This window comes from Melopsittacus undulatus, chromosome 10 (assembly GCF_012275295.1).
Source record: "Melopsittacus undulatus isolate bMelUnd1 chromosome 10, bMelUnd1.mat.Z, whole genome shotgun sequence".
NCBI classification, from domain to species: Eukaryota; Metazoa; Chordata; class Aves; order Psittaciformes; family Psittaculidae; genus Melopsittacus; species Melopsittacus undulatus.
The window spans coordinates 30,032,625-30,056,997 of NC_047536.1; the positions used below are offsets into that span (position 1 = coordinate 30,032,625).

The following is a 24,373-nucleotide window of genomic DNA, read 5'->3' on the forward strand; positions in this document are numbered from 1 at the left end:
TTCTCTAATCTCTTTTTGTATCTGCTGATTGTTTCCTTTAGCCTGATCAGGGGTCAGTAACACAGTCCTGGCCCTGTATTTTTCTTGATGGAAGCTGGGATCTCCCATCTTGGTCTGGGGTTGTCATTCAGGGTGATCAGAAAGCCTGGCATTATCTTATTTCTTTTAAACTCCTGGTACAAGGGCAGAAACACCTCTAAGTTTTGCCTTTACTTGATTGTTTAATACTGTTCCTGTGGGTCTGCCAGTACTACATAAACTCACCTTATTCATTGCAGCTGCATCATTTATTTCCCTGCTGCTCTTACCCTGGATACTGGCCACATCCTCCTCACAAGGGGTGCAAGTTTGAATTTCCACACCCACTGACTTTTCCCTCAGCTTTTTGTTTAAACATTCCTTTATGGCTTTTCCATCTTCCAGTGTCACTGACCCAGCTCTGCTGTGATGAAAGGTGCAGGATCCCGTGACACCAGCTGGCAGGTTCGGGATGGTCTGTCTGGCAGGGATCCTTTCCTGGGTGCTTATATGTCCTCATTGCAATGGCTACAAGAGCAGAGGTGGGTCTCTGCCCTGCAACATCCCAGAGGCACTCACAGTACCTCCTTTGCCATTGCCTTGCGCTTGCTGCAGACACAGACACCCCAGCATGGTGTGTTCTGTGTGACAAGCTGGGCAGCCCCTTGCAGATTCTTCTTGTTTCATGGGCTGAAGCTGTTGGGTCTGGAAAGTTGCATTTTGATTTTCTGAAGAAAGCAGAAAAAAACAGCCCTCTTATCACAGGCTTATTAATCCTCCTTGCTACAAGCTGACTTCCAGCTTTCTACACCATCACCCACAGAGCCTGGCAGTGTCAGTAGCCCTCTTTGCTCCAGGGCTAACTTGCTCCCCTCAGCACTGCCCCAGCAGCCAGCCAGCCCCTTGACCTGAACCCTCTGGGGGGTCCAAGGGTTCCCACCCTTTCCCCATCCCTTTGCTCCCCAGGGCAGCCCTACCTGCACCGGCAGCACCACTCAGGGGTGCCCCTGAATTCCCGTTCACACCACCCTTCTTTCCAGGCTCTGCCAAGCCCGGAGCACAGTATGAGGGGGCAGCGGCACCCCAGATATGTGGGGCGGGGGTCCCATAGGCTCAGACCTGTGTCCGAGGGTGAAGTGAGCTGAGATTTAGGTCCTGGTGTCTCCCCAGGGTGATCCTACGGTGCCGAGTAGCGCCGGCAGGGCGGTGAGCGGTGCCGGGGTGCCCCCTCGCGGCAGCCCTGTCGCAGTGCACCCCGCTCCGGGGCTGGAGAGCCCTGGAAGGACGCTGCTCGGCGGCGGCGAGAGGTCCCAGCCCGTGATGACAAACGGCCCTTGAGCTCGGCTGCCCTCCGCAGCACCCCGCCTCCATCCAAACGCATAGGCGTGCTTGCAAGCATGGCCCCCGGCTCCCATTCTTCTCAGCCAGGGATCCCCTGGTGAATGTGCGACCCTGGTCACAGTCTGGAGCTGTGATGTAGAGGCTGATTTTTAATTTCTGGGACAGTACCAACGCTTTTTTCCCCCCAGTAAATCAGAGTCATCCCTGATACAGCCCAGTATTCATGAGTCTTTTTGCAGAAAGAAAGCATCTGGGTTTTGTTTTATAGGTATCCTTGTGTGCTTTGGTATGACAGCATCTGCAGCGCATGTGGGAGCTCAGAAATGCCAAGGTCCAGATGCAGCAGAGGTGCAGCAGGGTGGCCGATGCAGAGGTGGGTGAGGAAGGCTGTGGGTGACCCCCATTTCTCAGTGGGAAGAGGAAAGCACCTCCTGAAAGTGGCAAAACACCTGACAGCCGCAGACTGAATTATAGGCAAGGGTAGATCATTTTACAGTGTTTGGGGGGCTTCCATTTGAGATAAGGGTTTGGGTGACATGGCCACATCCTGTGTTGTCCCTGTAATGCCAACCAGGCAACCCAGTGTAGCAGTCACTGCTCCCCAAGGAGCTGCATTTTCGGGGGAAAGCACTCAATTTTGGGACTTGGTTCCTCTGAGGGTTCAGAAGAGGCAAGGTTGGGTGCTCAGCAGAACAGCAGCTCCTCCCATCTCACAAGGTTGTGGGAGTGAGCATTGTGTCAGTAGAGTGGATTTTTTATAATGTAGATGTGTCAGAAGGAGGTGTGAATTAATCAAAGAACATGAAGTTGTAAGGGGTGAAAACTTGGTGATGTTTTCATGATGGTACCACAATGTTGTGTGTGGTTTTGTACATGTAAACCCTGGTCATGAATGCAAGCCAGGCTCTGTGTACAAAAGCAGCAGCCCAACACACACAAGATGGACTTTTACTCTTTGTGTAGGCACAGGCCTTGGGCAGTCAGGTGGGTGAGCTGCTGGATCTTGACCCTTTTGAATGTGGTGAAGCAGCACTTATTCTGTCTCTGCTAAAACAGAGCATTTATCTGCATTAGCTCCCAGCTCAGACTCCAGGCTCCTACATAGAAGTTACAGAGAGTAACAAAATTGATGTATGCTGCTGTTTGATGCATTCCTCCTGCAGTGCTGTGCTCGCTGTAAGGCATCAAGTATTTCAAAGAACTGGAAAATAATACACTTTGCTCACAAATGAGCTGCGCAGATGAAAGCATTGCTAGCAAAAGTCGTGCTTTAATCCCTGTGTACAAAACCATTAATCCCTTAAACAACAGGTGATAAAAAAAACCCAAACTCATGAAAAAGATATCAAATGAAAGACATGTTCCTTGCCTGGGACCAATGATTCTTCAAGGGCCCAAAGGACAGCTATTGGTAAGTCCCAATATCCAAGGCACTGTGGGGAGAACCATCTCTGAGCAGGGACTACCAGTTAAAGGCCATGGAAAAGAGCTGTCCCTATGGTGTAGCCTGCTCCTCTCTTCAGGGCGATGCTGTGGGCACATTTCATGTGCTGCTGCCATGCTCCACTCTCTGGTACTGTGCGTGAGTGCAGCTCGCTCCTCTTGCATGCTTCTGCTTCAACACGTTTCCTTCCCACACCCTGCTGGGAATGGCAAAGGTCAGCAGCAGCTCATGAGGAGCCAGAAGGTAGGCAAGGGTCTGCAGCATCACCTCCTCCATGTGGGTGTGCTCCCTCCCCTTGGCACTGCAGCTCTGTGGCTGCACAACCTCCTTCTGCTCCAGCATTCCTGTCCTGCCACCTCCTTCACAACCAGAAAGGCACAAACATCTGATCTGCCCTGCCCCATCACAGGCTTGGCATGGAAATTACTGGTGAGAGCCTGTGTTAAAGGAGACGTCTCTGCCCCAGAGGAGGATCAGTCCAAGATTACTCTATGGTGAAACGACAGGACTACTGTCCCCTGCTGCCTTCTTGCTGTCCTGAGCTGCCTGTCCCGTGCTCTGGTCCCATTCTCTTTCCCTCAACCACAAGCCCTAGTTTTATCCCTCTTCCTCCCAAGTGTTACCAAGTGCCCTCCAGCAGCACAGCCACAAGGCTCAGGACAGCAACCAGCTGATGAACTGCACTGCAGCTCTTACACCCCATCCCATCGCCCTGCCACAAAACTGAGAGCTTCTTGGCAGCACTGACCAGACTCTGCAACAGCCCTGAGCTGCCCAGTGCTACAGACCTCAGGGACTGCTGGTGAGAAGCTCCCAAAGCCAGCCGCTCGCAATGGTGCAACAGCACACGTACCGTTTCCTGGAGAACTGCTGCTCTATCTCCTCTAAGGACTGTCCCTTTGTTTCCGGAACAAAAAGGTAAATGAATATAACAGCCATCACTCCCATCAGTCCGTAGAGAAGAAACATCCAAGAGAAACCAATGGCATCTGCAGAGAGATTCAAGCGCATGAGGGTCCACTGGAGGTGGAGACATGAAGGAAGCTGGCTGCTTACTGTGAGGGGCATCTTATTTTGAGAAGCACTCAGCAGGGAAGGGAAGCTCCTTATGTGCAAAGTCTGAACTGGGAATTGGACAGGGAGAAGATGCCAGGCTTTGCCAGCAGCACACAAGAGGAAAGGGGAAGGCAACCAAGCTCCAGGGCCCAGCAATGTGCATCAATTGAGGGATCTGCTAGAAAGCAATGTTGTAGGGCTGCTGGTATGAAAGCTGAAAAAAATCCAGTTTCCTGATACTGCAGTACTGCAGTGCAGCCCAGTGGGCGCTGGATGATTCTTACGGAAGCAGTGACAGAGGGGCTCACACCAGTGCTGCTGGTGTCTCTGCACTCAGAGGGATCAGGGTCACACCTATTCAAGTTCCCAGGGTTCAAAATGCCACTCAATCTCCAAATGGCTTGAGGTAGCTGCCTTCCCTAACCTGCTGTGGGAGATGGAGGGATGTGGGATGGCCACTTACCAATAAGGTCCAGGAAGGAGAGGCTGATCAGTAAATTAGCAGCCCAGTTAAAGCTGTTACAGAAGGCAAAGGCTCTTCCTCTTATCCCAGCAGGGTAGATCTCACTGAGGACCAGCCAGGTCACTGGATGGATTAGAGAGATCAAGAAGACAAGTGCAGGGTTAAGCAATTTATCTGGGAAATGGGCAAGGGAGATTTCAGCAGGGGCTTTAAACTGGGCAAGGGAGATTTCAGCAGGGGCTTTAAACTGGGCTTCACCCAGCACCTGTTGCTGGTGGTGTCAAACATTCATCAGCCTCAGTGTTGGGTCACTGCAGAACACTTCAAACTCCCATGTTTAGAACTCCACAGAATGAAATATTAATGAATGGGTCCAAGGAGCAAATAAGGAAGCAGGGGAGATGGAAAACATACAGCATACCTGCTGTCAGGACATGCTCTTTGTAGTAAAAAATGAAATGAGAAAGGGGTAGGGTTAGGGAGATGATGACATGTTTGGGCTAAAGTCACAGTTAAAGCAATACATGTCTTAGTCTCTCCTATCCCAGAGTTACTTTGATTGAAATAATTGACAAGGTCACAGTCAAACCTTGCTCACTTGAAACTTGATCACTCATGTTTTTTCTTATTAGATGCTGTTTCTCACATCAAGGAGAAGCTTTAAAGCAATAAAAGGCAGAAAACAGTAGAGCTTACATGGAAGTGAGAGCTAATCTCTGTTCTCATCTGATGAATAATGATTTCAGAAAAAGACCAACTGATACAGAGAAACTTCTAAAGAGGTCCCACTTCCAGTTCTGCACTGACTTTATCATACAGCTGAAGCCCCTCAGTCCCTCTGTCCTGAGCCCTCTATTTACCTCCTCACCAGGGTGCCAGGAAGAATGAAAGAGAGTTATTCTAGTGCTGTACCAGCCCTGTAGCTGACAGAGATGCAATGTTAGAAAATGATTCTGTGGGCAGAAGGGGATGTATTTCCAGTTCCCAGACACTGAGCTGCTTGGTAAAGCAGACACATAATGAATGTTTCAAGCAGACTGTAAGGATCAGCCCTAGTTTTATTCTCTGAGTTAGTGCAAGGGTAGATATAAACACCATACTTACTTGGTCCAAATCCAATTGAGAAGGCGCTCACAAAAGCCATCATGCTCAGCAGCGTAATCCAATTTAAGACCATATGTTCTGTCCAGGGAGCACCACCAAACGGAGGGCCTGTGCTTGCCACTGTCTCTCTTTTGGACTGACCTACAAAGCCCCTTTTCTGAGTGAGGGAAGAATCAGCAACAACCTCTCTGGTTTGAGTACTTGTAAAAACTTCTGAAAGGCTCCTCGTGGCAGCGAAACCAGGGTCTGCCTGACTTCTGACAGCATCTGATGCTGGTGGGATGGGTGATACAGCAGACTTGGAGGATAATGGTGCCAGGGCGTGCTGGGTGAGGCTGTGGGATCCATTGGCATCTGCGGCTACTTTGCAGTCCCTGGCCATGGCCAGTGGAGCAACACGGCTGGTGAGGCTGATGGTGGTGACAGAAATGGCCATCACCACACAACCAGCCATGAGCAGCACCCTCCTGCCAGCCTTGTCTGCAAAGGCCATCGCGACGAGTGTGGCCACCACTTTTATTGCCCCCAGCCCAACAGAAGCCAGGATTGCTGAGGAGTTGCTCTGGAATCCCACGGAGTGGAAGATTTTGGAGGCATAGCCCAGCACATTGGGTTGCCCAGTGAACTGCTGGAAGAGCACCAGTCCCAGGCCCACCAAAGTCCGCCTTCTCATGTTGTCTCTGGTTCTGAAAAGGTCAAGAAATGAGTAATCCTTCTTGTAGGGCTCACGCTTTCCTGCTGCTTTTTCCTCAGTGTCCTGCAATTGAATGAGGCCCTTCTGGCAGTCAGAATCCCATGAGCTTAATTTAACAGGGTTCATTGGGAGAAAGAGGATGCTGAGGAACTGCATGGCTGTCGGGGCAATGGCCAATCCAAACATGTACCTCCATCCCTCATCCACATCCGCAAAGATGTAATTCAGTGCATAGGACAGTAGGATGCCTATGGTGATGCCTGCTTCATAGAGAGACACCAGGAGCCCTCGCTGATGAGCAGCCACCATTTCTGAGACGTAGATGCAGCAGGCCATGGATGAGACAGAGATGGCAAAGCCCACAGTCATGCGCCCGATGACCAGACCAAGAAATGACCTTGACAGTGTAAGAACAAGGCTGCCAACCAACAGGACCAAGTTGCTGACCAGGATTGCTCTTCTCCTTCCATAGTGGTCAATGAGGATCCCCCCAACCAGAGAGGCGAGGAGAGCTCCGATAAGAAGGGCACTCACAAGAACTTCTTGCTTGAAGCAGCTGAGGTGAAAGTCTGTCTGCAACTGCAGCAGTGCACCGGAGATAATGCCCAGCTCGTATCCAAATATCAGCCCACCCAGGAGAGAGACTGTTGCAGACAACAGGAGGACCAGCAGTCCACGACCTGGAAAACAAGCAAGCAATGCTACATTGAGTTTTCTGGTGCTAGCAGGTAAGCTATCAACAGGCACAGGCTGGAAAAAAACTCTCCAAAGACACACAAAGTTTTCCATCTACAAAGCTGTGATGGTGAACTTCCCCACAGGTCACTAAGTCATGTACAGAGAGCCACTTGCAGATGGTCACATAACTCACCAGGCCTGCACACACTTCCACTAGCTGCTGGGGCACTTATCTGGAATGCAGAACTATGAAAACAGGACTTTGTTAACAATGTTAAGACTTGTATTTAAGTGGAGGGCAGTAATGTGTGGTGCCTGGAGTTGTACAGGGGGTTCCTCTGTGGTCTCCATTGATTCTAATTACAAAACCTGTTTTGGGCAGAAAATGCAGCTTCTGCTTTCTGATTCCAAATTGTTCTGTGTTATCACATTTCAGTGCATGTGGCACCACCAGCTCTCACTGCAGGCTCTGCGTTCTCACTCCCACCTTGTTGTTAAAAACACTGCTTGCAGGAGTTTATTTCTCCTGGTTAATCTTGCACTCTCAGCATGACTTTGTGGGGGTGGCCCTGATTTCTTCATCTCTCCTTCTGCAACACAAGTGCCTGGGATGCCTGAGCCAGGCACAGCCTCCTCAGGCTGGTCGAGGACTACAGGACAAACATCATGAGCTGAAAAGCTCACTGTTGCCTGTCCCAGATACAAGAAGAGATTCTTTGACCGTGACCTTCCTATATAACTGAGCATGCAAGTCGGGTAAGTATTAAAGTTTAGCTAAAATAAGAAAAAGAAACAACAGCAAAAGCAAGACAAACCCAAACCATCCTACCCCAAATAACCCAAGAAAACCAAGGTGCTTGCTGCAGATACCTCTCATCCTGGGGAAAGGATGAAAGGGTGACCATGTGTGACCCATCAGTCATATTATGGCATGGGGGACTGCATGTGGTGTGAAAGCCAGTGCTGATGTAGGGACCTCTTGGGACCAGCTGTGACAGAGTCACCCCTATTACAGTTTTGAAGGCATAGGCAAAGTGCATTAGCTTTGAAGTTTGTGCTGGTTCTCAGCATGTAATGTTATCTGTATTCTCACATTGACTTTGTTTAATTAGAAATACTTAACTGCTTTAGTATACTGCATGTGGAAAAAAATGTGGACACAACTACCAGATCATGGAAAACTTTCCTCACCCTGCCTAAGGGCTTCTTTCCCCTCACAAGCTGTGTTTCATAGGAGGTGTCTCTATTTGGCCTTTAATTGGAGCTTGTTGTAAAGGTTATTTCTCAGCGATGGCTGTATTTATATTTGTATTTATTCTGTAACCCTCTGTTCTGTTTGTGTTCCTTACACCATCCCAGCTACACACCAGTCCCTCCACCACACTCTGTGTGACCTGCACTGCTTTTATCACCTTGTACATATGTTTTACAGATAATTAGAAAAATATTTGCTCACTGAGAACAAAAGGCTTTGCTTAACATGGGCATGCCATTAGTTTCAAGCCACAAACTCAATCAGATGCACATAGCCACACTGATTCTACTGCGTTTTGCTGCAGTGCTTGTTAGCTTAATGAGCAGTGATACAACGTGGATGAAAAGCCAGTTTTGTAGATAGTCTGTTCTGATGTAGTTGGGGAACCTGGGGGCTCTTCAGGTCACCGTATGAGGACAGTTAGCTCAGAGGGTCTCGCATGGAGCTCTGCCGATGGCAAACCGGCCGGAGGCAGTGATCCAGGACTGGGCAGTGCCCGTGCTGTTGACCGGCCGTTTGCAAAGCTTCAGCTCCTCTCTGCACTCACACCAAGGCCGCTGCCTGCAGCAAAACGCCCCGCGCAAAGCTCCCTGCGCGCTCCCCCCTTAGTCCCCTCTTCCTCTCTCGGCTCCCGGGACGGCTGCGCTGCGGGAAATCACTGCACGTTTTCGGTATGTACTGGGGGGAGCGCAAAACCACAACAGAGAGGGCTGGGGGAGGGGGATGCACTTCCAGCCTTCAGGAAAAGTTGGAAACTTTGGGGGATGGAGTTTTCCCCGGGGCAGGACGCGCCCTCTCCCAGCCCGGCTGCCCTGTCCCGACGACGGGGGTCCCGCTGCCTCCCGCTCCCGTCCCATCCCGTCCCCGCGGCACTCACCCATGGCGCGGCGGGCGCGGAGCGGGGCGGAGCGGAGCGGTCGGGGTCCGGCGGCCGGAGCGGGGCCGTGCAGCGCCACGTCGCTGCCGCGCAGCCTCCCGGCCGCGCAGCCTGGGGCTTGCAGTCGCCCTGCCCGCCCCCCGGCGCGGTGTGCGCGGCCCCGGAGAGCCGGAGCGCGGTGAGTGAGCCGGGAGGGATGCGGGACCCGAGGCTGCTCCGTGCGGCTCCCGCTGGCAGGCGCAGGGGGCCCAGGGTCGTGTGACCGCGGGGATAATTGGGAATTGGGATAGAAAGGAGGATGTGGCAGGGTATGGCTCCGGGTGCTGGAATGACAGCTCTGTCCCCAGGCTATCGCACTTGAGTCAGGAACAGGAATCTCCCCGCTGACGGCAGGACCCCCTCAAATGCAGAGCTTCACCCCTGTAGATCAGAAAGTCTCTAGAAAGCCCACAGGAGACCGACAGTTTATTCTTAAGTAGCTCGGCTGGAAAGCCAAAGAAAGCCTGATGGGAAATGAGCGACCATTGCAAACCTAAAAGGAGAGCAGCATGATTGAGTCTGCACTCTCTACTTTCTTCACAGTCTCTCCAGCTTATCTCCTTCCCTTTGAATCGTGCTCCATTAGGGGAAGCGTTTCAGCATTCAACTTACCTTGCAATTAACATTCTCTTTCTGCTGAGTGGAACAGAAACATTTCAGCTGCATAAAATACACTGGGACATGCACTTGGGTACAAAGATTTTTTTTCTGAGACTGAGCCTAAATTTATAAATCCCAAAGTCCAGTTTGCAAAACACAGATTTTGCAGAACTAGAGAGGCCTAGAAGTGCTTTCAAAACTCTTTAACACAATGCAAACATTCTCCCTGGGTCCTCTTCATGCAAACTGCAGTTGTATGCATGATGTTTAGATTGCTGTAACTTGGTGTGGGGACCAGTGCAAGGGAAGATGTGCTGTCCCAGGCCTGGGGTGGGCTTGCACCCAGAGCCATGCAACAGGGACTGCCAAAAAGAAGACAGGCTGAGAGAGCTGGGGTTATTCAGCCTGGAGAAGAGAAAGCTCCAGGAGATGTTAGAGCAGGTTCCAGTGCCTAAAGGGAATAACAAGAAACCTGGAGAGGGACTTTTTATAAAGGCAGCAACAGGACAAGAGGGAATGGCTTTAGGCTGACAGACGGCAGATTGAGACAAGCTCTCAGGCAGAAGCTCTTCCCTGTGAGGGTGCTGAGGTGCTGGCACAGGGTGCCCAGAGAAGCTGTGGCTGCCCCATCCCTGGCAGTGCTCAAGGCCAGGTTGGACACAGGGGCTTGGAACAAACTGCTCCAGTGGAAGGGGTCCCTGCCCATGGCAGGGGTAGGGACTGGATGAGATTTAAGGTCCCTTCCAACCCAAACCATTCTGGGATCCTATGATTCTAATCACAAAGTTATAACAACACAAGCTCCAGCCCAATGCTCTGTAGAGCCTGCACTGGTAAAGCTTTTTGCTACACTACAGGTCAAGTTGTGGAAGTCTCTGCAGACCAGTGGTGCCAACTATTTTTGCTCTCACAGTTTTGGGATGCTTGAGATGGGCAACCCCAGATCATGCATATCCTTTCAGCTTTAGTCTGTTGGATATCTGGTCTGCAATACAGGCAGCAGTTGATCAAAGGATTTGGTTTTGCTCCTTCTCAAATTCATAGTGAATATAGAAAGTGTTTCAAATCATCTACCTGGTTTATAGATTAAATAAATGCTTCCCATTCATATACTCTAATTTCAATGGAAATAAAGTATGTAAAAATACCTCTTCTAAAACCTTTTATCTGATGCAAGAGACAGCTGCACAGGGATCACACATTTGGGGAAACAATGGCTTCAAACATGAACACCAGCCCCCAGAAACCAATGGTGTTAATGGAAAAAAGCTTTTCAATAGGATTTGCAATTCAGATGAAAGTAGTTTAAATACCTCTGAAATCACAACCAGCTCTGACAACACTTGGAGAAATGACTGCAATTTTCTCTCTTCCCAAGACCCTGCCTATGGGGCCAGTTCATGATGGGCAGCTGACTCAACAGCTTTGTGCCTGGGCTAATGTTCCACATTTTGGGAACATGAGGATGCTGAGGATGCAGTGTGGTCTTGCCTGTGATCTCTGGCCCCCACAGCTACTCCCCGGAGCTCAAGCCCAGGCATTTTGTGTGAGCTGTGTTGTGAACTGCAGGAGATGTCACCCATGCATGGTTTCCCATGGGACCTACAGTCTAAAGGAGCCACTGGGTAAACCCACCCTTGGCTATGTGATCTGCAGTTTACCTGAACAATTCCTTCCTTCTCCAGTGCCACCCCACCATTTTCTGCAGGCTTCCTTTTCTCTGGCAGGGCAATAAGTATTATCAGCCCAGACATCACGGAAGCAATGTCCTGGGGAGTATAGGCAGAGCTTTACGGTATGTTTACCAAAGGTGGTCAAAGAGATGACATCAGTATGTACAGAAATGTGGCTGCTGCGTCAACACTGTGTGTGGCTGGAGGTTATGGTCCTCTAAAAAGGAAGGTGAAGACCCACTCTGATGTACAGCCAGGATAATGGTGTGTGTGTGTGTGAGAAAAATCTTCCTTTGTGGTTTCTAGAGTACCTCTTTCTTACTGTACCATTTGTAGCTATTGAGTGTTCTGGGCCTGTTGAATGAGTAGTTTTGTCCCTAAGCTCTGCATGAGAAGAGGTTGGATCCACCAGGACTGGCTCAAGCTTCGTGTCTGCCAGCTTGTTTCTAGCCTTGCTCCCTCCTGCGATGCTTTCCTCCTCCTGTCAAGGCCAGGTGTCTCAGCAGTGTCATTGCCCCATCTGACCCTTATCTCGCTCTTGGCTGCTGGACTGGCCGGTGTGAGAGCACGTTCCTGCTTCTCAGAGAACAACACATCCCCAGGACTGAGCCACAGGAACATGCTTCCTGAAGAGCTTGGTGTTTGGAACTGCAGCCTGTGTTGGTAACACAACCCGACTGTGATTACTGAAAGTGCTTTTCTCTGTCTCTGGGCTGGAACAGCTAAAAGAGAATTAAAATCACAATTTAAAATATAAATGCAAAAGGAGAAAGAAGTCCATCCTGGAAAAAGGAATAGACCGGCTCAGCAGGGCCAGGCACCTGCATTCATTGAATGCTTATTTACAGACCAGTGAGCTGTCTCTTTAGAATAATAGGCTGTGAGTGTTTCCTTCTATGTTATCCCAATCCTGGAGGGTGGTCTCTGGCTGCTCAGCACTGGTGGTTGCCCTGGGGGTCCTGCACATTTTAGGGATGCCTCCAGCATGGCAGCCTGCACAACCCAGGGTGCTCCCCTGCATCCCTGCACCCTTCTATTTGGCATCCGTCCTGATCTGTAGCATCCTCTTGCTGGGCAAAATCCATAATTCTGAGCTGTGAATTCACATGCAGGAGGGTTTATCCCTGTACCCACTCTCTGCAGATTGAGAACACAACCTTAGAGCCAACAAGTGCCTTAGCTGGGTGCAAGGAGCCACCTGAGCCCTGATGCAGCCCAAATTCAACCCTTTTCCGGTGTGTCCAGCTCTGAGGATGGCAGCCTCCATCCCTAAATAAGGTGTGGGGTGAGGGGGGAGCTGCAGCCTGCTTGATGCTGAGGGATCAGGAGGACAGAATGGAAGAACCCATGGGATCTGCCTTGGTTTCCATTAGCTTGGTTTGCTGCACTGCAGTTTTTTACTCATGCTGTTTGTAAAAGGAGAGTTTCTGAATGCTCATCAGCAGGAGAACAAAGCTACATAGTGAAACAGTTCAGCAGAGTCTGTGGCTAAAGTGCAGTTCTCTGGAGTGATCAATATTCCAATAAAAATACTGGGGGATACCATAAATATTGTAAGTGGCCTTAGATGGTTTCCAAGGGCTATGTCACTTGTTTGTTGCATTCAAAGAGAAGAGAATGAGTAAAATCACAGTGAAGATCAAATTTAAATAAATAAAATAATAGGAAAAATAAAGCAAAAATATTTTCTTTCCTATTTTGAAAGCTCTGGGGGTGTTTTGGGCCAGCATGAAAGAAGACTATCTTATTTACCAGAATAACGAAGTGAAGGCATCTGTGTGCACTTGCCCATAGGCTATATATGTATGTCTGGGGGGTGTTCTACCCTGATGCTTAGGCAAAATCTGCTCACAACATGAGGAAAACTTTGTTTATCTGATTGTTTGTGGCATTTACAAATTCCAGACACAATGCCCAGGAATCTCTTGCCTTGGCCAAGCTACAGTTGTTTTCCCTGCCACTGGTGGGCAGAACTGTGGGATGGATTACCTGTATCATTGAAAAATTGGGAAGGTTGTTTAAAAGTTGTAACTAAAGCAAGATAAATATTTGCCAGGCGTGATCCCACCATGCAATGACAAGTAAGCTGTATGGAATGTCTTAATAAAATAGAAATGTTCTGAAAAGGAAACAAATGTTGTGGATGAGAAAACAGGGACAAAAAGGACTTGCGGCACCTCCAAAGCCAACAATTCAAAACATATTTACATAGACTGAGCTAAAGTCTCTTGTATATTCTGAGGATGATAAATTGCAGTGCATGCAGATTGCCCAGTAGAGTAGTGGGGTTTCAGGGAGCCATAAAATGTCCAAATCGTGGTCCCAATATGATGAGATAATGTCCATCTTTTACTAACATGGAGATGTGGGGCTTGGATGCTTAAGGAAGGGGAGTCACCTGACTCGCTGCAAGTGGCCTGTGCCATTACCTGGGGAAGAAGCTTTGGTGCTGCCCAGTGCAGGAACCCAAGGTGCTGCGGGCTTGTGATCTCCTGTAGCCTATGGGAAACCTTCTCCCCAGCCATGAACTGGGCAGTTCTAGTGGATCTGCACAGCCTCCAGTAAAGGCTTGTGGCACATGAAGCACCAGGAGCTAGTGGTGGAGCCCTGGTGGTGATGTTCTGGTGGTGGATATGACCTGCTGATGATGCCCCAGTGGTGGTTTCCATGGTGATGCCATGATGGTCATGTCCTGGTGGTGATGGGGGTGACACCCTAGCAGGTGGCTCTGAGGTGGTGCTGTGAGCACCTCAGGGAGACCACAACACCCCAGCTGCCACCTTGGGAAGATGCACATCCAGCAGCTCTCTTGCAGGCCCTGGGGCAGGTCTCATGCTTGCACTGGCAGAAACACAAGAAACCCCAGCGGGAGAAGACTCAGGCACAAACCCACCATCCTGCAGCTGGGCCTCACCACGCCAGAGGGCAGCAGGACTTACAGGGGAAGCGCAAAGAGGGGTTCTGGAGGAGACAGCACTGAGGGCAAGAAGAACGAGGGGCCGGGGGTGCAAGGAGCACTGCACCGAGGGCACAGGCGGCGGCGGGTGGAGCTTGCGCACTTCGTCTGTTTCCGGCAAGGGCTGCCGAAGATTGCCGAAGCGCGCCGCGCATGCGCCCTGCGCGAAGGGGCCTTGTCATGGCGGCGGTCTCAGCGGTGAATGACGGTGTGAGCTCCGGCGAGGCCGCGGCCCCTGCAATGGATGAGACCGGGGCCGGGAACGCGAACGGGGCCGGGGCCGCGGCTGCTGCAGTGGGCGAGCCTGAGGCCGAGGCGCCGCCGCTGCCGGGGCTGCAGCTGGTGCACCAGGGCGCCGAGGCGCGCGTTTACCGGGGGCTGTTCCTCGGGCGGGCGGCGGTGGCCAAGCTCCGCATCCCGAAGCGGTACCGGCACCCGGCGCTGGAGGAGCGGCTGAGCCGGCGGCGCATGGCGCAGGAGGCGCGGTCGCTGCTGCGGTGCCGGCGGGCAGGTGGGCCCGGGGGCAGCGGGGCCGGGGCGGTGGGAGGCTTGTGGAGAGGCTGCCGTGATGGGACCGGGATCCCTGGGCGCCGGTACCTCTGCCTCAAGGCACTGCGCGGCCCTCAGAGCACATAACACTTGATGGCCTTCCTGCTTCATCCTTAAGGATGCAGGGGGCTCATTCGTATCCTGCTCTGCTTTTCCAGAATGCCTCCGTAAAACACAGCTTGTCCTCAGCCAGAAAGCCCCTGTGTGTGGTGTGCCAGGGAGTCCCACCCCAAGAAGGGCTGATCCTGTTGCCAGCTCGAGGTGCTAACCAGCTTTAAGGCTGGGGTGACTAAAAGTGTTCTCAGGACTTCAAGGCATTTCAGCTTAAGGCGTGTATTGGTTGTGTTTTGTTGTTAAAGTTGGAAAATCCTGTAAATTAACTGCTAGCATTTAATTTGTTCTTTAAAATAGGGATTTCAGCTCCAGTGGTCTACTTTGTGGATTATGTCACCAACTCCATATATCTTGAAGATATTGTAGGCTCGATTACTGTTCAAGATCATATTAATTCTGTACAGCGGAGTGAGAATGATACCAGCAGCCTGCTTACCTTAGCAGAGAAGATGGGTGAGGTGCTAGCGAGAATGCATGATGAAGATCTTATACATGGGGATCTTACAACTTCCAATATACTCCTGCGGCCACCCGTGGAGAAGCTGGACTTGGTGCTGATAGATTTTGGACTCAGTTTTATTTCAGGACTGCCAGAAGATAAAGGAGTTGATTTGTATGTGCTGGAAAAAGCCTTTCTTAGCACACATCCAGATACTGAAACCTTATTTCAAGCTCTACTAAAGAGCTATGCAGCTACATCAAAAAAATCTGGCCCTGTGATCAAGAAGCTGGATGAAGTACGACTAAGGGGGAGGAAGAGATCCATGGTTGGATAGAAGAGAGTGGATGTAGGGATGGAAAAGTGTTACTACTTAAGTTCTGCAGATATGGTTATTTATATTTCCAGCTGGTTTTATTTCAGAGATCACTATTTTGATAACTGTGTCTTTAAATAAATACATTTGAGTGTGTTTAAGTGTGATAAAGTAACCAAAGTAGTTGTGAGATGAGAGCACAGACGAGAGAAACAACTAAAGGCTGCTTCCTTCCTAAATGTTAAGTGTTCCTTCTAAAAAGGAGTTCATAGTCATTCCTTTTCTCCATGTGGTTAGAAACAGTCTTTCCCAGCCCGTGGACTGTGGATCTGTGGGAGGTGAGAAGGACCTGGGGATACCAAAGCACCTACAGAAGGTAGCTGAGAAAAACAAATGGGCCATTTTCCCCAGAAAACTTTACAACAAAATGTTTAAATCCATCATAAATGGCTCTACACATCCTGAAAAATTTTAGGAGGAGGGTATTCCAGGACGCATGCAATGCTGGCATACAGCGCGAAGCACGAGACAGGTTTATTTTCTTCCATTTGTAATTTTTTGCTTTTTTTAACTTTGAGTCAGTTTCCTTCAGCAAATATCAAAGTTGTTAATTATGAACAGTTTTATGCTAAGAAATTTTCACTTTAAGCAAGAAGTCTTCTGTAAATGTCTATTTTAGCTCCGGAAGAGGACTGCTCTGATTGCAATAGCCTGCCTAGGTAGGCAGTTCCAGAGGTATGCAGTGACACTGGGGTTTGGTATCATTTTCTCTATATTACTCCATTTTCTGGATTTCTCTATGTAACACTCTGTAAGATGCCCCAGAGGAAAAACTGACCAATCCCAAGTTAGAAGTTAATCACTCCTCTGCATTACAAGCAGACTGGGAAGTGAGTTGTGTGCTGGCTGTGTGCGTGAGCTCTGTCTTTACTTGAGCTCGTGGTTTGCAAGAAACTGAACTCCATGCGCGGTTTGCAGCCTCTGTCCCTCAGAGAAAGTACTTGTGCAAAAGAGGGCGCAAGCTCTGCAGGAGCCTCCTCCTGCATCTCCGCGTTCCTCTCCTCTCCGCAGCCACGAACGGGCCCCTTCCAGACGGCTCCTTTCACCCGGAGGGGTAAAAGCAGCTGTGAGAAGCCGGAGGGGACGGGGCCAGCTCTGTGCGGGGCTCTGGGTGCTGCGGACGGAAGAGGAACGGGCCCCGGCTTGAGCTGCGCCGAGGGGCGGACGGTGCCGGGAGCCACGGGGCGCGGCGGCGGCGCGGAGCTCACTTTGTGCGGTGGCGCCGCTGCAGAGCGGCTGCCTCCCAGTGCAGAGCTCTCCGGTTCGAGGCCGCGCAAGTGTCCTAGCGCGCCGAGCTGCCCGTGCCTGGCGTGCATTCACCTCTTGCCAGAGAAGCCGTCTGAGCGAGTGCCCGGCCCCGACGTGGGGCCCCGGGTTCCACCGCCCAGCCACACCTTTGGCTGGGGAGCCCGAGCACCCCTGCTCGCTGCTGGGGGATGTGTTTGGTTTTAATGCTTAGGTGTTCCAGCGATGCTCGCCTCGTAGGGACCATGCCAGAGCCCAGGCTAGGGGAAAGAGGAAGGAGCAATGAGTCTTTAGGAGCCGCTGCGTGCTTTTCTACCCGCTTGAAGAACGAATACAATGGCCTAAGCAGCTAATGGTCACTTAAAACAGTGCTCCTGCCCAGGGTAGCCTGTGGGCTACTGGCATAGTTGGAGCAGGTGGATAAGAGCTAATGAGTCCCCTGGCTCGGCCTGATCAGAGCCCTGAATCCCGGATGCACTGAGGGGAGGCAGCATGCCTGACCTCCCTTGCCTGCCATCCCCCATCTGTACAAACACCGCTTTCCCTGTCCCCTGGTGATGCCAGGATTGAGTTATGTTTGTAAAGCCCTTTGAAGAAGTCTGTTTCTAACTATCATTATGTTTATTAAAATGCAGCTCTCCCTGCAGGACAGCAGAGTAGAAACAAAGCTGATCAACTGTGAGTCTTTATAGCTGGTGAGGCTCTCTAAGGTGAAGCCTTGCTGTGTGGCAGGGGCTGGCAGCCTGTAGCGAGGGCAGCCCTCAGGGTGCTGCTGCATGGGACCGGCCTTCTAGCAGGGGCTCCTGAACTGGCCTCTCCTAAATCTGCTGTGTGATGGAGCTTCAAAACAAAGCACGACGTTTCTGGTAATGAAAAGCAAAATGTTTTGCTTTTCGCTGTGTGATAAAGCTCCTCCTCGTTATATAAGTGTTGTTTTTTGCACATATGTGTTGAAAGCTTGTTGATATTTCCTCTGGATCTGCCTGATGTGGCTGTGTGGATTGCTGTAGTGAATGCTGAGCTGTTGCTGTTTGAGAGTGGAAAAATCACAGCAGGGGCATGTCCAGCAAAGAGGACACTGTGGATCTGCACAGTATCTACCCCACGTACTGCAGCCTCAGCTCTATTGCTGGTTGTGCCTGTGGCAGCAGCTCCTTGGATGAAAACTGCTGATTTGTGTTCAAACTTAAACGGGATATTTAGGTTGGATCTAAGGCAGAAGTTCTTCCCTGTGAGGGTGCTGAGGCGCTGGCACAGGTTGCCCAGAGAAGCTGTGGCTGCCCCATCCCTGGCAGTGCTCAAGGCTAGGTTGGACACAGGAGCTTGGAGCAACCTGCTCTAGTGGAAAGTGTCCCTGCCCGTGGCAGGGGTTGGAACTGGATGAGCTTTAGGTTCTCTTCTAACCCAAAACATTCTGGGATTCTATGATTCCCTGGCTGGTTTGCAAGACAAGAAAAGTTTCCAGTCTTGGTTTGGCTGAGCATAGCTTGGCTTGCTGCTGTTACCTTTTAGTGCATCTGCATGGTCATAAGCAACACTGAATTGTTGTTATTATTATTATTGATATAATTTGTCATTACATTATTCTTTCAGAGTTTGGTCTGACTTTGTGAAAAGTCCTTGAAATTTGCAAATCCAGTTTAGCTCTTTTGAGTTTAAAAGGAAAACAATGAGATAAAACAAAACCTACTCTTTTGAAACTGAAACAGTAATCTTTGGAAAGAAGTAAATGATATTTTAGGCTAGAAAACTCAAACTTTTAACTCAGAGTGATTGTCTTTCTTGTTTTGCAATTCCAAATGGGCCAAAACAGCCCAGGGGTCAGTCCCACCCTCTTCAGTGTTCAGGTCTGGATACACAACTCCATGTGACACTGTGAGAAGCAGTGATGTCCTGCCCCAGCTTACACAGAGGGTCTGTTCTCACCAGCCCCAAAGCTGTATTGGCCTTCATCAAACCTTCTGGCCGGCCTCCCGGCGGGCACTCAGAGGCAGTAGAGATGTGCAGGGTGCTCGCTTATGTTGCACCCAACCACTGGGTGTCTCTCTGCCACCATCGCTAGCACCCAAAAGCTTTATTTATATTTATTTGCATTTTTTATATATATACATATATTTATAATTAGGGAAACTGTTCTTTCAATAGTAAATATTTGTAACTGTGTGCTAGATGAGCAGTTGATCACTCTGTGTCTTTCTACTGCTTGAATATTCTCCCTTCTAAGCATAAACAGTTGTCTCAGGGGACCAACTCTAGGCCCTCCAGGAACAGCTTCATTTCCAAGCACTTCCCAGTACCTGCCCCATCTCGTTCCACACCTGGGTATCACCCAAAGTGTCATGAACATAAGGAGTGTGCAAATAAGCTGTGGAAAAAGGAATAAAATGAAAGAGGGAAAGACAAATGAAATGTAAATAGAGGCATTTCATTGGCACAAGGTGCAGCATCAGGATTTCCAATTGAATCACTGGTTGTTGATGGAGTTGCCTTTTTTGCTAATGTTGGTGTCTGACCATCAGCAGTGAGTTCTCTTGTGGGAGTGGGGAGCCAGTTTGTGAGCTGGGGGTTACCAGCCTGACTCCAGTTTGCGGTAATAATGACAAGTTCTGGTTTGCTCACTGATGCCGTAAGTGAAGAACTGAAATTTCTGGAGATAGATGTGAGTTGTAGACCTTAGGAGCAGTAAGAGGAAAAACAGATGTGAAAGAAAACACAGGTATAGCAAGAAATGTAAATGAAAATGCAGTTGCATCATCTGGGTATGCTGTTACCATGACTTTTGGACAGTGGCTGATCTGTGCCGGCAGTTACTGTGTGTATATGTAAGAACTGTGCATACAACCTATATGGTGTAGCTTTTCCAAGTGAACTTTTCAGTCTAGGCCTTGATGTCTGCAGGAAATTGATATTTTCCCACTTGCAAGATGCAAAACACTGATAACCTTTTGTAACCTCCCTCTCCCATCAGTGCTGATAGGAAACCGAGTTACAGCAATAAAAGCATAAAAGCTCATTTGTAACCCAGAGTTCACTACAGAGTTCACTACACAGAGGGTCACTACTGATAAATAAAGCCCCTTTCTGGCCCAAGCTCAAGCTGTGTTCCCCTTGGGCACTATGCAGCACCCCTTTCTTTTGGAACAACCTAAACTTTTCTGTAGTTAACAGAGAGGAATGGCCAGGAGTAGCATGAGGTCTGATCCAAGTGATGGCCATGGATTACAGCGAGGGCACAGCCAGGGCTGCTGCTGCAGGCACGGATAATGGGGGTGGCAGAGATTACGTTTACAAAGAAACAACTTAATTAAACATTAGTTCTCATCAGAAGTCCTGTAAGGATGAGTGAACCAGCATGTAGCCCCTAGATGATGCACTTAGCTGGGAGCAGAGAGGGGCTGGGTGGGATCGGAGAAGGATCTGTCACGGCAGGGACGTGAGAAGTGTGTATCTTTGTAAGAGAAAGAACAGAGTGTGGTATTGATGGTTTATTATTCCTTTGAAGCTTTTTTTAACTTAGAAGGTTGATTTCGAGAGAAAAATCTTTGTAGAGCTCCTTCAGCCCAGCACATGGCACACACTCATACATGTGCTCCCAGTCTCTGGCTGGTGGCTATACTGGATAAAATCAACGTGATTTAAGCTGTTGTATTGTTTGGATGGCCTGAGACTTGCTTTCAGGTCCTCATCCTGTGCCCATCCTCTCCATCACGCACCGCTACCCGAGTAACAAAGCAGCTTATGCTGCCATAGCCCTCTGTAGTGGCATTAAGGCAGCAGAGGAATCTCTCATTTTTAAAATCATCATAACATTTTATTCATGTTGTTGAGTAGTTCAAGAAAGGGAAGATAAAAATCCCTGCAGCTTTCTCAGTCAGCTCAGTGCTTCCTTTTGGGCCCCAAGAGAAGGTGCTTTTGCCAGTGGGGCTGGGCAGCCGCGATGCCAGAAGGATGCCGGATCCTCGCCTTGCCAGCAGCCCCTGGAGTGCCTGGCAGAAGCTTTTGTGTCCATTCTATTTGAAAAGAGCCGCGGTGGAGATGCTGTCACCCCTTAGCCCCCGCCTGGGATGGCTGTGGGGATTAACTGGTTTGTTACTGTTTGTGTGAAATGATAGACATGCCGTTAAGGAGATAGAGGGAAAGAGAGGAGGTGGATCCAGACCTGGAGCCATTCAGGTGGGGTACAGTCCGGTTTCTAATGCTGATTGTATCACTGCACTTTTCCTGATTTCTTGTTCCCTCTTGTTCCCTCATGGTTTTTATAAGGTGGAGAGAGCTTTCTCACTTTTTTATCCAGTGCTTTTATCCCTGAGTTCTTTGGTGCTCTAGGGGTGACCTGCCTGGAGGTAGCAATTCTTGTGAAAAGGGAGAGGTTTCTCCACTGAACATGTTTTTTATACACCTTTCATGTATATGGGGCCAACTCACCCAGGTTATGAATATGTTTTAAAGCACTCAAAGGTTGTTGGTGAAGTAGAGAGGCCATTATTTTACTTTCCCTTTTTCTCCTTGCTACTCAACTTCATTTAGCCTCCAATTGCAAGAATCCAGGCAATGAAAAAGCAGAGAGAAAATCCAGCTCCCTTGGCTTTGATCTCTCGCTCAGCTTGCTGGTGCATCAGCTCACTCTCCTGTGATTTGTGCCCCTTGCTTGGGCTCTGTCCAGCTGCAGACCTCTCCAGTGCTTGCTGAGATTTACCTTGCTCCAGGGGAAGGGATCCTGTCCTGTCCCACATACTCTTCCATTTTCCTTCTGATGACCCTGATGCAGGGCAGAGCTGGCAGGAAAATCTGCCCTCAGAGTTCAAACTGAGCAGCTTTTGTGTTTTCTTTTTGACTCAGGACTGAAGCATCCTTAACTCTGTGGGTCTGGCCTCATTATGTTAAGGGCAGCCAGGGAATAGTCATATGCTACTCGCTTGCTTGCTGGGGCTCACACTTGTGTGAGCTGTTTTGCCTCCCACTTTTTGGGTATTTCCCATGGCTCTCTCCTGCTCTGCACCACTGGCCTTTTGTTTGGTTGTGTGAACTTGTTTTTAAAGGAAAAAGAAATAAATAGGGGTGTTTCACATGTCATTGAGAACGACTTGTCAAACCTCTGAGTCACCGGTCAATTGACCTGTCAAAAACAATTGCAGCTCCCTGTTTTTCTCATGTTTTTGAGATTTTAATGATGTATGCTGTTTCTGTGCATTGAGAGGAAATCCTTGAGGACTAACACAAGTATTTAAACTGCTGCATCTGGGTGGCTTTTTTTCCCAGCAATCACTATTTATTTACATTGAGATGCATTGAGTCCGAGTTATTGGCACTACCATTCGATGGCCTCCAGTGTACAGGTGATCAACTCGAACGAGCTCTTGTGATGCCAAAGTTTTTTAACCAGTACCAAAACGTCTCCACCACGGAACCCCTGAACCCCTCGGGCTGCAAACGCTGCCACGACTGGGGAACGGTGAGACGGGGCCGAGGGATGCAGGGAGCCGATGCAGGGGATGGGGACAGAACACCGGGGTGTAAGGGGAGCACACGGGGGCGAAGTGCGGTGTGATGGGGCGGTACAGCGGGGCGGAGCGGGGCCCCTCCCGGTGGGCGGGGCGGGCGCGCTCCGGTCCCGCGGGATAAAGCCGGGCGGCGGCGGTGGGCGCGGGGCGGGTGCGGGATGGCGGCGCTGGGAGCGCTGGTGAAGAAGGTGTGGAGCGTCCGGCGGGTCCTGGTGCTGCTGTGCGCGCCGCTGGCGCTGGTGCCCGTGCTGCTCAGCCTGCCCCCCAAGGTACCCGGGCACGGAGGGGTGGATGTGCATGGAGAGCACCGGCCGTGGAGTGCGGGCACTGGGGACACCCGTTGGGGCGCACGGAGCAACGGACCCTGGCCGGGGTGCAGTGGCCGGGGAGGCTGCAGCCGGGGATCCAGACTGATGGGCGCTGTGTGGGGCCATGGGCACACACTGGGGACACTGACTTGGAGCATGGACCAAGCTATAGATCAGTGCTATAGAGTAGGGGTGTGAACTGTGGGGCACAGCCCTGGGAACATCGACCACAGCCAAAGCGTTGGTGTCCTGTCCCGTTTTGCTGTTCACTGCTTGCCTCAGCCCCAGCAGTATCTGGTCCTGGTGAGAGTCACCCTGCCAGGGTTTCCCCATAGAGGCCAGGGGACCACCAAAGCCCACAGGCTGCTGAAGCTCCTTACCCTTCTGTGGCCACCTCAGAGTGTGAATGGAAGGGTGTCATGGGGTTACTTTAACTTATTAGGGGGAAGAAGGGATAGTGTGAACTGCATTTATGTTGCTTATATAGACATTGGGAGGTGCAAGGAGCCCACAGTTCAGAATCAGCTTGAGCTGAATAACATTAACCAGTACTTCTTGCTGGTATCTAGCTACCTTATTGTAGTTTTAATTGCTAGTGCTCAAAGGAGAGCTGGGGAAACTGAGGCAAAGCAGGTCCTTGGCCAGCATCACCCATTAAGGTGTTTGTAGAGCCTGGGGTGGGAGGTGAGTACATGGGGCTCTGAGGCTGCCTGATGTTGTTGTCCCATCCCCTTTGCTGTGGATGGGGAGAGAGGGATGCTGCAGAGTTGGAGGTGTGCCTGCAATGGGGTTCATGCTGTGGGGCTGGAAAATGGAGGGGAGCCATGCACCTGCACTGTTGTGGGCTATTTTCAGGGTACCTTTGGTACTGTATCCAGAGGCACTGTGAGAAAGGTATTTGTGTTGTGCTGTAAATCTGGAAAACCTGGCCTCCTGGTAAGTTTTGGGCACTAAGGGGGTGTGTGTTGGGCTGCACATGAAGCGATCTATGGCAAAATCTCGGGAGACTGGAGGATTTTTACAGTGGTCCCATATGGACAGCTCTTGTGCACCAAGAGCTTCTCTGAGCCTTGGGTACAAATCCACGGGGTGATGGAGTCACTGGGAAATATTGTCCCATTGACTTCAGTGTGGGCAGGATTTCACTCTCGTGTTCTGACTTGAGTCTATTTGAGAATAGCTTTGCTTGCACCAGAAAACAGGTGCTGATCAGTACTTGATGATTATAGAATGAACCAGAAGCCATAAGGACACAAAGGTGGCATTTCTGCCTGTGTAGTGCTTGTCAGGCGAAAACCTTGTGTTCAAGGTAGCAAAATCTCCAAATAAAAATATAAAAATGAGCATTGCTTTATTTAATGACACCGTCTGTGTGCAAACTGCTTGGATTTTATCTCCCTTTTTTCTATTTTCCATTGCTGGGTGAGCTCTTACTAGGAATATAGTACATATCTGCCTCAGAGCAGAAAGCACATTGCACAACAGATACTCAGTTCCTTTGTGGATTCCTAAATATGTAATTATATGTTCATTTACAGTGACTGTACAAGTGCCTTTGATTCTGTTTGATAGTATCTTGTGCGACTTTGGCATTTGTAAAATAGTGAGATGTGGTTAGAGGGTGAGGGTTGTGCTTGTCGATG

The 24,373-nt window shown here is 50.0% G+C and overlaps 3 protein-coding genes across 4 annotated transcripts in view; 2 read left to right on the forward strand and 1 right to left on the reverse strand.

Annotated features, from left to right (window-relative positions):
• Positions 1 to 2,593: 2,593 nt before the first annotated feature.
• SLC2A10 (solute carrier family 2 member 10) lies at positions 2,594 to 8,968 on the reverse strand. 2 transcript variants are annotated; one of them, XM_005146812.3, is made up of 5 exons: positions 8,931 to 8,968; positions 5,427 to 6,800; positions 4,323 to 4,445; positions 3,657 to 3,792; positions 2,594 to 2,999 (listed from the first exon to the last, which is right to left on the reverse strand). In XM_005146812.3, the coding sequence occupies exons 1-5, from the start codon at positions 8,932 to 8,934 to the stop codon at positions 2,903 to 2,905; spliced, it is 1,734 nt and encodes a 577-aa protein (XP_005146869.2). In that variant the 5' UTR covers positions 8,935 to 8,968; the 3' UTR covers positions 2,594 to 2,902. The 2 variants fall into 2 exon arrangements, with proteins under 2 accessions (XP_005146869.2, XP_033922786.1); XM_034066895.1 differs by having other exon boundaries at positions 2,594 to 3,002.
• Positions 8,969 to 14,375: 5,407 nt separating this feature from the next.
• On the forward strand, positions 14,376 to 15,781 carry TP53RK (TP53 regulating kinase). Its single transcript, XM_005146722.2, has 2 exons — positions 14,376 to 14,709; positions 15,159 to 15,781. The coding sequence occupies exons 1-2, from the start codon at positions 14,379 to 14,381 to the stop codon at positions 15,635 to 15,637; spliced, it is 810 nt and encodes a 269-aa protein (XP_005146779.2). The 5' UTR covers positions 14,376 to 14,378; the 3' UTR covers positions 15,638 to 15,781.
• A 6,796-nt stretch (positions 15,782 to 22,577) lies between these two features.
• The window catches only part of SLC13A3 (solute carrier family 13 member 3), a 28,022-nt gene continuing 26,226 nt past the window's right edge, over positions 22,578 to 24,373 (forward strand). Inside the window, exon 1 of the mRNA XM_034067033.1 lies at positions 22,578 to 22,691. Coding sequence (XP_033922924.1) covers positions 22,581 to 22,691 — 111 coding nt within the window. The 5' untranslated portion in view covers positions 22,578 to 22,580. The remainder of the gene's footprint in view (positions 22,692 to 24,373) is intronic.

Coding starts and splice junctions, on each gene's coding strand:
- SLC2A10 (XM_034066895.1), bottom strand. Junction 4,446..5,426: donor CTCAATTGGATTTGGACCAA/GTAAGTATGGTG, acceptor TAATCCATCCAG/TGACCTGGCTGGTCCTCAGT. Junction 3,003..3,656: donor CAGCAGTTCTCCAGGAAACG/GTACGTGTGCTG, acceptor TGCCATTCCCAG/CAGGGTGTGGGAAGGAAACG.
- TP53RK (XM_005146722.2), top strand. CDS start 14,379: ATGGCGGCGGTCTCAGCGGTGAATGACGGTGTGAGCTCCGGCGAGGCC. Junction 14,710..15,158: donor GCTGCGGTGCCGGCGGGCAG/GTGGGCCCGGGG, acceptor TCTTTAAAATAG/GGATTTCAGCTCCAGTGGTC.